This window comes from Ambystoma mexicanum, chromosome 14 (genome assembly GCF_040938575.1).
Source record: "Ambystoma mexicanum isolate Mex_15411 chromosome 14, UKY_AmexF1_1, whole genome shotgun sequence".
Classification (NCBI taxonomy): Eukaryota; Metazoa; Chordata; class Amphibia; order Caudata; family Ambystomatidae; genus Ambystoma; species Ambystoma mexicanum.
This window is the reverse complement of record NC_090940.1, coordinates 427257079-427269869: the sequence shown is the minus strand read 5'-3', so window position 1 is coordinate 427269869 and position 12791 is coordinate 427257079. Positions and strand designations below refer to the sequence as shown.

General features: G+C 50.2%; 1 protein-coding gene across 6 annotated transcripts in view; it reads left to right on the top strand.

The window, feature by feature from the left end:
• YLPM1 (YLP motif containing 1) overlaps positions 1 to 12791 on the top strand; it is a 1127325-nt gene that overhangs the window by 616592 nt on the left and 497942 nt on the right. For all 6 annotated transcript variants that reach the window (XR_011283753.1, XR_011283754.1, XR_011283752.1 and 3 more), the window contains exon 13: positions 7965 to 8084. Coding sequence is in view for 3 of the 6 variants with exons in the window: in XM_069637605.1 (XP_069493706.1) it covers positions 7965 to 8084 (120 nt within the window). In the remaining 3 variants the exon portion in view is untranslated. The remainder of the gene's footprint in view (positions 1 to 7964; positions 8085 to 12791) is intronic.

Here is a 12791-nt window from a genome sequence, read left to right as displayed (position 1 = left end):
TGGAGCTTGAGGCTCGGTTGACCGAAAAATAGAGTAAAATTCTGGAAAAAAATGCAAAGCGCAGTAAAAAGCCCGAGAGCTAATCACGAAGACGCCCGTCACTCGAACGTGCGGTAAAAATCTGAAGATGGCTGCCATAGGAGGGGCTTAGGTAGAGGGCAGTCATTGGCTGGGGGCAGTATGACTGTTTTGCGTTTTTATTTATTTTTATTTTTTATTTCAAAGAGTTTAATCTCATTTTTTCGGTCAATCTCGAGCCTCAAGCTCCAGCGTTTCTACTTCTGATCAATGGGGACCCGTTTCGGAATTTTCTACGCCCCTCAAGGGTGGAATTATCATGGAGTTTTCACTTCTTGGAGGATTCCAGAAGATCTTTGAGGCCTACCCCGCATGGACATGGCCCAGGACAAAGGAAACGCGACACCCGTATCCAAGCTGTCTGGAACTGCTCTGGATGCGGACTACAGAATGTCTTCAAGGAGGATGAGCATTCCCGATGCCTCTACTGCCTTCACGAAGACAAAACGCACGTGAAGGACTGTGCGTTTTGCAAGAACATGTCGGAACGGACTATGAAGGATCGGCGTATCCGCCTCACCAACTGGCTGGAAGGAAAGAGTCCAGCAAGTGAGAAGAAGTCCGAGCGGTCTTCTAAGTCCTTTGAAGGCGCTCTGGCGATGGGGGCCCAACAAAAGGCTAAGCACCGCGGGCACCGGGAGCGCCGATCGGTTGGGCTCCTTGGCTGCCAGGCAGTGCTCACTTTCACCGACGCCATCAACCACGAGCCAACGCTCTGGCTCGGGGAGGAGAAAATTGGAGAACCCGGGTAAGCTTCTGGAGAAGTCCTGGTCGATCCTGACGGAGATAGTCGAGGGGGAGCGAGCCGGTGACCCTCCCCCCAAGGTCATGGCCTCAGGCGCGCCTAGAGTCGTGAAGGCCCTGATTGACCCGGCTAAGGCCTCTATTGAGGGATTTGTGGCGGCCCTGGTGAAGCCTGTGGAGGCTACCCCAGTAGAGGCGACCTCGGGGCCTAGAGTTTCCCTGCCATCGCGGAGGGAATCCTCTTCTCAGCCCATGGATAAGACCCCCATGAAAACCCCGGTGGAAAAAGAGGGGGAGGGGCGGTTGCCATCACAGACACTGATACAGCCCCTGAAGAGGAGCTGGCTGGAGTCGTTAAGATCCTGGACAGAAAGTTCGAGGAGGTCCGGTCCCACGGGAGGGATCCTGACGAGGCAGACGAAGAAAGCGACGAAGGGCTAGTGGAGGACAACTCCACTCCCCAGCTTTCACGCTCGTCGCAGCCGACACCTGGGCCACAGGACAACTCAGGAGCATTCTTATTGGTGATCCTGGCCTTGGGTACGGCGATGAGGACGAGGTTGCCCTTACCTCCAACGGATCCAGGAGCCTGGACCTTCGGGAAGTACTCATAACAAGCGGAGGAGAACTCTCCTCCCCCCCCTCAACCCTCCCCCCCGCCTTCCCAGCCTTCGCAGCCTTCATCCCCATCCTCTGAACCGAGGGATGTCACGGGAACAGAGATGGCCACGAAGGGGACGGATGACGAAGGTGGGGACGACGGGATGGGCCTTCCATCACCACATCCTCGGGCCTCTCCGCCCGACGAAATTGGCTCCTTCCACGCCATGATCACCAGGGCATCCAAGCTCTTCCAGCTCTGCCCCGAAGAACAGAAGAAGGAAGTTTTCCTCTATCAACAGAGTGAGGCCAAGAGGAAGACGGTCCTTTCGGTCCTGTTACTTGACGGCATCTGGGACGAGGGACTGTCGCTCCTGAAGAACCCGTCCAAAACTCCTGCCAAGAGAGACCGGTAGTAGAACTGGGTCCCGGATTCCGCCCCTTTGTGCCTTAGGGCACACCCGACCCTGGATACGGTTATCTCGGCGGCGGCCAAGAAGAAAGCGGCGGGGGCAACGGCTTCAATTTCAATCTCCCCGCCGGACTGCGAGGGGAACAAACTGGATGCCATGGGATGACGGGTCATCTCGGCGGCGATGACAAAGCGGCCAATGCCCCAGCGATTGTGGCCCGATACGAAAGAGAGCTTTGGTTTAAGATCGCTCCTCTGCTGGACTTCCTTCTGGACGACAAGAGGGCGGAGGCCCTGGAGATCCTGCAGGGAGGTGAGGTGGCGTCGGACCACACCATAACAGTGGTCACGGACATTGCTGACACCGGTTTCCACCAGTTGGGCAACAGCGTTTGTCTTCGACGGCGGGGGTGGCTCAAGGTTACCGATTTCCACCAGGACGTGCAAACCAGAGTTTTGGACATGCCCTTCGATGGGAACAAACTCTTTGGTAAGAGTGTATGAGTCACTGCAGGCCATCAAGGCTGACACGGAGACGGCTCGGGCCTTGGGAGTTTTACAGCAACGACAGCCGCCCTTTCGGAACTTCGGAGGCGAGCAAGGTGCCTCCAAAGGATTCAGCGGCTGTTCCTCGACGTACCGCCAGGCGGCCCGCTCCTCATTGCAGGATGCCTACAGAGGACGCGGCAAGTCTCGTCATCGTCGGCAAGGCTGCCGCCAAGCAGGACTGTACCGGCCGTAGTGTCGGGCCCCCACTTGAGCACCCCAGTGGGAGGCCGGCTCGCGAAGTTCGTCAGCGTGTGGGAGTCCATCTCCACCGACCTTTGGGTGCTGGATGCCCTGGCCCGCGGGCACACTCTCGCGTTTCTAAAGAAGTGCCCCCGCATTCCTCCCGTGGCCAGGAAGGAAAACCACAGCCCTCAACTGCTGCTGGAAGTAAGGGCGATGCTGAAGAAAGGAGCCATCGAGCTCTTCCCAAAGCGGCTCCGGGCCTCCGGAGTATACTCCCGATACTTCCTCGTAAGAAAGAAGACCGGCAGCTGGCGACCCATCCTGGACCTTTGTCGTCAAGTACATCAAGTCCCAGAAGTTCCGGATATTCACCCTCCAGCACGTGCTGGGACAGCTAGAGGAAGGCGACTTCCTATTGTTGCTGGACTTGGAGGATGCCTACTTTCACATCCCCATTGTAAAAGGACATCGAAAGTTCCTGAGATTTGTAGTCCAATGGTGGCACTATCAGTTCAATGCCCTTCCCTTCGGATTGAAGTCGTCGCCCAGGGTGTTCACCAAGTGCCTAGCACCAGTGGCGGCGCGGCTGCGCCTACAGGGGATCCGCGTCTACCCCTACCTGGACGACTTGCTCATCCGAGCAAAGACAAGAGAACTCGCCGTCGTGCAAACAGCAAAGACCGTCCAACTACTTATGGAGCTGGGATTCTCGATCAACTTCGAAATCCCACTTGGTGCCGTCGCAAGTCGCCCTGTTCCTGGGAGCCAGGCTCAACACAGTGGTGCGATTGGCCTGTGCGTTGGAGGAAAGTACGAAGGTCATCATGGGCAAGGTGCAAAGGCTGCCGACCATGGACGTGGCCAGGGTGAGGTCCATCAAGTCCCTGCTCGGCATGATGTCCTCGTGCATCTACCTCGTGCGCCTGTGCAGGCTGCGGATGCTTCCAATGCAAGAATTCCTCGACGCCTGCTGGATGCAGGCAGCGGGTAACTTCGAGGACAAGATCTCGCTAAACAAGACCTTCCGTCACGCGATCCGGTGGTGGGGCAACCGAGCGCATCTGGCGGCAGGTATGGACTTCCAGACCCAGGTGCATCAGGAGACGGTGATGACTGATGCCTCCCTGGAGGTATGGGGAGCGTACACCGGAGATTTCCACGCAAGAGGCCTTTGGCTCCCGGAGGAGAGGTCACTACATCCACATCAATGTCCTGGAGCTCCGAGCCGTGTTCTGGCCCTCAGGTCATTCCTCCCGTCCCTCAAGGGCAAGGTGGTGAGGATCTTCACCGACAACACCACCACGATGTTCTACATCCGGAAGCAGGGAGGCACCAGATCCCCAGCCCTATCCAAGGAAGCCCAGTATCTGTGGCACTGGGCCGTCGCCCAAGGAATGTTTCGGGTACCCTTCCATCTGGCAGGAATAAAGAACACCATCGCCGACTCACTCAGCAGGGAGCTGCACTTGTGCCACGAGTGGGAACTGCGTCAGGATCAAGTGGATCTACTCTTCCAACGATGGGGCAATCCCCAGATCGACCTATTCGCGACGACAGCGAACTCCAAGTACCAGAGGTTCGCCAGCAGGTTTCCTCAGCCGGGGAGCATGGGCGATGCCTTCTCATTCCTCTGGGATGGCCTGTTCCTGTATGCGTTTCCACCGTTGCTGTTGCTGCTGCGACTCATCAACCAACTCAGGCGCTCCCGGTGCAGGATGATCCTCGTCGCACTAGCGTGGCCGAGATGGATCTGGTTCCTGGACCTTCTGGACATGTCAGCGTCCCCCCTCCAGTCAAGCTGCCGACAGACGCGGACGACCTCGCCAGAGGAGGCGGCGCCATCTTCCACCACGACCTGGGGTCGCTGAACTTGCATTCCTGGCTCCTGCAGCACTAGAGTTTGGAGAGTACGATATCCCGGCGGACTGCAAGGAGGTACTTGCAAAGTCCAGGAAAGCGCTATGGACACAAATGGAAGAGTTTTTCTGTCTGGTGTCGGGCAAAGAAGATTAACTCTCTGCGGATTAAGGCCCCTCAAGTGCTGCCGTACTTTCTATTGCTGGCCAAGGCGAGGCTGGCACACGCCTCCAAGATCCATCTGGTGGCTATATCTCGCTACACCAGAACTCCGTGGCGCTCATCTCTGTGGTCTCATCGCCTGGTGAAGGAGTTCATGAAGGGACTGTTGCGATCGTTCCTGTCGGTGAAGGCTCCAGCCCCGGCGTGGGAGCTCAACGTGTTGCTGACCAGGCTCATGGGGCCGCCATTCGAGCCTCTGCATTCTGCACCGTGGAAGTTCCTGTTGTGGAAAACAGCGTTTCTTGTGGCCATCTCCTCTGCACGACGAGTGGGAGAGATCCAGGCCCTCTCCTGCAAGCCTCCGTACCTGACTTTGCACGGGGCGAGGGTGTTGCCGAGCACGCACCCCTCCTTCATGCCCGAGGTGCCGTCGGACTTCCATCTCAACGAGCCCTTGGTGTTACCTGTTTTCTTACCATCGCCTTCATTGCCGGCCGAGAGGACTTTGCACTCGCTGGATGTAGCTTGAGCGCTGAATTTCTACGTGGACCTTAGGAACAGTTTTCGGAAGACATCGCAGCTGTTTGTGAACATTGGACCTTTGAACCAAGGGAAGGCCCTCTCGAAGGCTTCCATTTCCAGATGGCTCTCCGGCTGCATCATGCACTGTCAACGGTTGGCAAGCCGGACGTCCGAGAGCCCATTCGACCAGAGCGGTCGCTGTTACCATGGCGTTCCTATCTGGTGTGCCACTGCTGGACATCTGCAGGGCTGCTACGTGGAGGTCGACACACACCTTCACGAGATTCTATTGCGTCGACCGGGATTCCAGGGAGGAGTCAAGAGTCAGCCAAACAGTGCTGCTCAACCTGTTCGCCTGAATGTGGGCTTGGAGAGGAGGTAAGAGATGCTTAATGTTCAGTTGATGAAATGCTTAATGTTGAGCCTTGCCACCTCCCGTGGTTGTGCATGTGTGTAATGCTGTGTATTCTTGTATTCATGAGCATGTGAATCCATGCCAGTCCCCATGCTGGAGAAGGAACAAGTTACTTACCTGTAACTGTTGTTCTCCAGCATGGGTCTGGCATGGATTCACATGCGATAGCCTTCCCTCCCACCCCTCTGCGGCTCTTCATTTGGTACTACTGCCACTTTACGTGCTACCAAATCTGAGGATGGCTGCCAGGGGAGGGGCTTAGGGAGATGGCAGTCATTGACTGGGGGCAGTATGACCAAGACACCAGTGATTGGTTACTACTAAGAAAGACAGTTCAGAAACGAAACTGAAACTGATTTTTTCTTTACCGAGGATTCCCAGCCCGACGACGGGGAATATTCATGAGCATGTGAATCCCTGCCAGACCCATGCTGGAGAACAACAGTTACAGGTAAGTAACTTGTTCCTTCTAAAGAATGCTTATTTTAAAACTGTTAAATTAATAAATCATTATTTCAATAAGAAACCTTGGGTAGAAGTGTTATTTGAATACCTGTCACTGTGAATCTCTATGTTGCACCTCTACAGCTCACATTGACCCCTCTTGAGATAAGCCACCCTGGCTGCTCAGTCACTCTACCAACTTGTGGAGTACAGGCCTATATCAAAGGTTGGGTTACCTATTGCCAAGAGGACAAGGCTGGTGTAGTCTCCCACAGGGTTACCACATACAATCTTGCCTAACCTCACTTTCTTTCCCTCTGTGTTCTTGGTTTCACAGGACTCCTCCAGGCAGTCTCCCCCAGCCCTGGATGGGTTTTTTAAATGTCCCAGCACTATCAAGTGTACATAACGACTAGAGCTCGTTTTGTGCTCATCACAAACATGGATCTAGATTTATTTCATTCATCCTTCTTGTCCCAGTGTTCCCATACATATAGGGAGTACAGGGAGTTTTTGGTGTTCTACTCACATGATATTTAATATGTGTGGATTTTGGAAGGGAACTATCGCATTAAGTCATAAAGCCTGAGATGCAGAGGGAATAACCCTAAAAGGGAAAGGGGGACATGTATTCTTATTGGACAATGCTATATAACCTCCTTGAGGGTCCCTTTCCCGCCATGTGGGTTTTTCCTCACATAGCCACCCACAGGGTCAGGATCAGGCGGCGGCTGCCGTCCTCTGGCCACATGCAGAGATGCTTCCTCTGGGGAAGTAGTGATGACCTTGTCAGGTGCATCACATTAGGCACAAATAAAACTTTACAAAAATCCTATGCGTAAAAACCTAGGTTGATACATAAATATCCCCATTGCACTGCATTGCAAGACGCTGTGTGCAATGTAAATCTTGGCCTGAAGGACTGATCAGTTTCTCCATAACTGAGCAAAAGGCAAGAGCAGGCACGCTGAATGCTTCACTTTCTTTCTGAAAGTCGGGAAAGGATTAAAAATGGAACGAAAAGAATGGGGTTCCATAGGAAATTAACAAGGGATAGTTGCAAAAAGAAAATGTTTCCTTACATTTACCTTCGAAAAATCTGTAAGGACTGAGTGCAGGAACAAATTTTCCTTGCATGTACCTTCAATTACACAGGCGGGCCTCTGTCAGCCCATCAATCGCTTTTGGGGATTTAAAACAAAGGTTTTTGCGGCTGGCCAATCTGGGTGGTTAAAAAAAAAGCCCATCGCCACTGGAAATGTAGTGTCCTGCCCAGGTACTATTCTATAGCCTTTCAAACTCAATACTATAGATGGTGCCATGTTGGGTTCTCAATGTGCCTACATGTGCACAGCACTCGTTTTAGTCCCGTCTTTGTTTCCCCAACAATGAAAGCCCCTAATACAAAATGGCTGAGATTAGTACTTAAAAAAAACATTAATATCCGAGTAGCTACCATTGGACTGATGTAAGTCAGCTTGCATCCTGGTTGAGGCCATAACTAAACATGAGCTGCCACCATTCTGCTCCTTAAACCAATATAGGGTGATTTAATACCAAAATTGATAAAAGGATGCTTAGGAAGCATCCCTGGACCCGGGAGCCTTATGAGCCACTGAAAGCCATATATATTCTCTTAAGACGTGACAAAGAGAGGTTGTCGGAAGTCCTTCTGACAATCAAAATAACCTTGAAAACCCAAACAATATAGGTGAAAAATACATTGAGCTGAGTATGGGGAGACGTGGGGGGTCCCATAAAAGGATTGTAGAACCTCCAAAATTGAATTCTTCCCCAACAGTAAGTAACTTGATTCTTTCTCTATGCCTCCTGCAATTTGCTTCACTTGTTTGCCTGTATTTTGAAATATTCGTTTTGTCACTTGTTACCTGTTGCAAATGTTACCTTTTCAGCTTCTTATTTTTCTTATGTTCTTGAAATGCAACTTTGCAGTCAATTGGTAATTTCTGTTTTTGACCAGAATATTTTTCTTCTTAGGACAAGGAGGTGGAATGTGGAGGACCAGCTCCGAGAGTGTTAAGTCTTGATGATTATTTCATTGTAGAGGTGGAAAGGATGGAGAAGGACCCTGAATCGGGAAAGAAAGTTAAAAAGAAGGTACCATTTTTGGGGGGATATTAGTGGGTGGAACAAGCGTGATCGGGATGAAACCCATCAAGAACTTGTAAAAACTTTTTTTATTCTTCGAATACTATAGTGTGTCAGCCACTTAGAAACTTGTTCGTCTACATGAAAGCATATTTAGATGTACGACCTTTGAATGTTAGTTCCCGTTGACCTACGTGATTTGTATACAGTTGTCTTTGAACCTAATTGAGCCTTGTCTACGTAATGAGATTTTAGAAGTGAGATTTTACTTTTGGTCATTCTTAGTCTTGTCGAGTGGCAAATGAATGTCACTCATTGCGTCTGCCCCACCCCTCCCTCCATACTATAGAAGCAAGAGAAGTGCGTCATTCATGACAGTAGACCCTTCCCCACCTAAGTATCGGAAATACGAGAGGCACTACTCGCTAAAGCAACCCTACTGACAGGCATCTCAGTTAATTGGAAAAGCGGCTGTGTTGTCTCTCTCCCTAGTACTATATTTTACTCATGTGCTGATGAACTGCCAAATATCCAAGGTTAGTGAAGTCCATACAAACCAATCGCGGTTCTGTTAATACTGTCTTGCAGCTGTTGCATGAGTTACCTTATCATTTTTAGGGGTTTTCCGACTTGGGGCCACCAGAGTTTTATAACCAATAGAAACACTGAACAGTATAGGATTCATACGTAGACAGTCCAGTCACCAATCCCACCTTTCCGTAGGTTTTTGTAACTAAGAATGTAATTTGATGTCAATGGTGATGTATTCTGTGTTCTTAAGCTGGTGTCAAGCTCAGACGACGAGAGCTTGGAGATTTTCAATGTTAATTGCTGTCCCTGTTTTATATAGATTGTTAATAAAACAGGCCTTTGTCATTGTTAGCACTGATTTTATATACTCTAGCCTTGTGCACAGATGTATAGAATCAGTCCTAACAGATTGGTATACAGTGTTGGGATGACCCTCTCCACTTAACATTGAGGTGTCTAGTGGGTGAGCATCAGTATTGGGACCTCAGTGTTGTGCACTGTTGGAGTGTCTGGATAACACTTCCACAGTACACTAACATTTTGATTGCCTTGTAGTTGACAGTCACGTACTAGAATTGATAACATGGAAACCATCACATTCATTTCCTTAGGTTCTTCAAAAGTGGATCACTTAAATTTGTTGTGTTGGGTAGTGACAGAGGTCTGACAGCCTCTGGCACTAAAGCTGAATTGATTATGAAAATTATAGATTGTGTTAAGAGTAAGTTTAACTAAAGGTACTGGTAGTGAAGATGGGGCTCAATCCAGCAGACCTAATGGAGTTGCTGCTGCAGCATTAATGGAGTTGCTGACACTGCAGCTACTAATGTTGAGGATGAGGAGGAAGATGACGAGAGTGACTCTACAGATCGTTAATCTGTTAAAACCTCAGAGGCCAAGGCCGTTTTTGATCTAAAAAGGAGAAGCTTAGGTTCAAGTAAACCGAGCTTGATTTCAATTTAGCAATATTAGATTTTGGGAGAATCGAGAGGCAGAAGAACAGATAACCAGATGGTGCTTGCTAAGTTTCAGACGGTGTATGTGGAGAAGGTTCTGAGCCCTCCATGCGTCCAAGGTTCCCAAAAGATCTCCCCACTGTGTATGAGGAGAAAAATTATCTAACCCGATTGTCTATTGACTTTTGAGTATGCATGTGAAGTACAAGGGTGAATGATGCAATAGGATTACGGGGTTGCTCAGTAGACTGGCGCATTCTAGCTGCAGCAATAATATTGAAATTTCAAAAGCTGAGCTGCAAGATTTTGCAATACTAAGCAAACTTTCATCTTAAAGTTTAGGAAGACAACAGCCCAATACTTGTGGAAATGTAGAGCGTACAAGAAAAATGACTTGTTCTCCAGCATGGGGTCTGGGATGGATTCACATGGTCATGAATATTCCCCGTCGTCAGGCCAGGAATCCTCGGTAAAAGAACTGCTTCACTTTCACTTACAAACTGTATTCCTCCTCTAAACCAATCACTGTCCTCTGGGTCATACTGCCCTCAGCCAATGACGGTCCTCTCCCTAAGCACCTCCTCTGGCAAGCATCTTCAGATTTTTACCGCACGCTTCAGTGGGAGTCCTCGATTTTTGCTCCGTGAGCTAAACTCTATTTTATTTATATGGAAAAAGTTGCTATTTTTGTTCTAAAAGAGCCTGTGTGCTTGCCTCTCCAGCTGATGACAGCCGGGATCAGTTTCAGTGAATTTCAGCGCCCCTCAAGGCCGAATATCATCAGTTTTTTTCGAAGTTTCCAGAAGACCATCGGCCTACTCCGCGCCTCCTACCATGACGGAGGAGAAGCACGAATAAAGGTCCTTGTTCAAGCTGTGTACCAAGTACAGGCTATGAAACGTGTTTGTGGAGGACAAGCACCTGCAGTGCCTCTGTCTTCACCCGGACCACAAGGAAGGAGAATGTGAAATCTGCCTTGGCTTCTCCAAGAAGACGACGAAGGATCGACAAAGTGAACTGGCGTGGGTGGCTGAATGCCATTGCTTCTGCCCCGTGCTCCGAGCAGGGTCATGCCTCACCCAGGACCGGCCGGTCTGCGAAGCGGGCTACAAAGTCCTTTGAGGGTGCCTCACCTGTGGGGGCCAGAGACGAGGCCAAGCACTGCAAGTCCAGTTCCCCCACTGTCGCAGCGCAAGCGGGTCCAAAGTTGGACAGGGCGCGCTCAACATCACCATCTGCCTCCATCACTAGCCAACTATCGAGCTCCTCAAAGAGGAAGTCGCCCAACCCTGCAAAGCTGTGCTGCGGCAGAGCCCTGAGATGGCGGAGAAGGCGGCCCGACTGCCCAAAAAGGCCCAGTTGACTCAGGAGAGGTTATAAAGATGACATGGGGTTATCTGTACTCCTGCCCTCAGTATGGCAGAGTAGAAGCACAGAGCACCCCAGCCAAGAGTCTCGATTGTTGGTAGCAATGGATGAGCAATCAAGGCTTAGCTCTCAGGAGGTGATGCCGGCTGGTTCTTAAGTACAGAATAGTCCCCAGTGCCCCTCAAAGGAATGTCCACACACTGTTAGTGATAACAGTTCTTTATATAAATAAGGTTCAATATATGTACACAATCAATAACACTGTGCTTTGGCAATACTAATAAGGTAAATATGTACAATGTCTATGCAGTACCACAGTTAACTCCTTTAAAATGCACCAACTGCTGACAGTTTCAATGGCATACAAATCAAATAGTAAAGTGCATCAAAAATAGACCTAGGCAGGAAGATAAGTTAGGTTAAACAAATGGCAGAATACTTTGTCCCTACCCAAGACACAGTTCTGTGTGAGAATCACCACACCTGGGCAATCTGTAAATAGTGCATCCACAAGCCTGCTCCATATATTGTTTGAAATAATTTTGGTTCCTTCTAAAAAGTTACTACTATCTCAATGTACCTGGTTTAGCAGTGTACTTCGACGGGTCGTCGGCAGATCCCTCTCGAGTAAATTCCCTTTAATGCAGGAACCACAGGACGTCAAGATTCCTCAGAGAAAAGGTGAACAATGTCGTCGAGGCAGCAACTTCGGCCTTGGCGGTGCTCGTCAACGATCGATCCTGGACGTCCTGCGAAGACGAGGCGTGCAGTGCACCTTACTTAATGACGAGAGTTTGTTGTCGCAAAGCAGAGTCAATGAAGAGCATAGGCCCGCAAAGTGTGTCGGATTGTCGGCATTGACCATCGGGACTCAACCATGGCTGGCTTTCGGATCTTTGTCTGTGTCTTTGTGGACTTCGGGTAGCGGGAAACCCACCGGCATATTCTTCTCGGTTCTTCAGTAACCTTGACTTTCTCCGGCGGGACCAAGCGTTTGACGGTGATGAGCAAGGGAGTCCTTGATTTCAAAGTGTTTTAGGCAGTGGAGCGTTGCGGCTCCGGTCGACGAGATTACTGCAGTCCTCCGAACCTCTGTCGATGGTGATAGACGTTGACAGCCTCGACGTCCTGGCGTTTCACTTTAGATTCCTCTGCGGTTGGCAGCCTTTCGAGGACTGACTTCCATGGAGCCTTGGTGAAGGTTAGCTGGTGCACGATGTTCCCTCATAGTTTGGGAAGAGGCCTCCTAGCCAGGTCCTATCTTGGATCAGTTCTTGGAGACACAACAGCTTTCGGATTGCATCAAAGGTGAGCAGCAGCAAAGAGGCCTTCTTCCAGCTGGGCTTCAAGGTTAAGCATCAAGTTTCGACTTCAGCTTCGGAACAATTCAGTAAGTGAGAGGTCCCCAGATATACTGTTCTGTCTCTCATTCACACTGCTGAGCCAGGCTCAGGCAGACGATCTTTCATAAGGGCATTCAGCAGGCAGCCAATCGGGCTTACAGTGCATTCAGGCCATTCTTCTCCATCCCGACACTCACAACAAGGAATGTGGATTGGGACAGGTACACAGCCATTAAGCACTCCACACTGCGTTCATACCAGTTTTGGGCAGGGCTGTCTCATTCATTGTGTACACTAGAAACCCATAACATGACATTTTTCTGATGCTTGTTAATCTGCTTAGAATCGCATGCTGTGCAAATGGTCCGACATCCAGTGGTAACTGCTGAGTATTGCATCTTGTCTTTCGGGGACCTAAAGGGGACGTCGGCATAGGTGTGTCTGTAACACTATCCCTATCATGATGTGTGTAGTACCCAAAATCCCTCACACGCCGAGGTCCCGCAGATTGTTTTTTT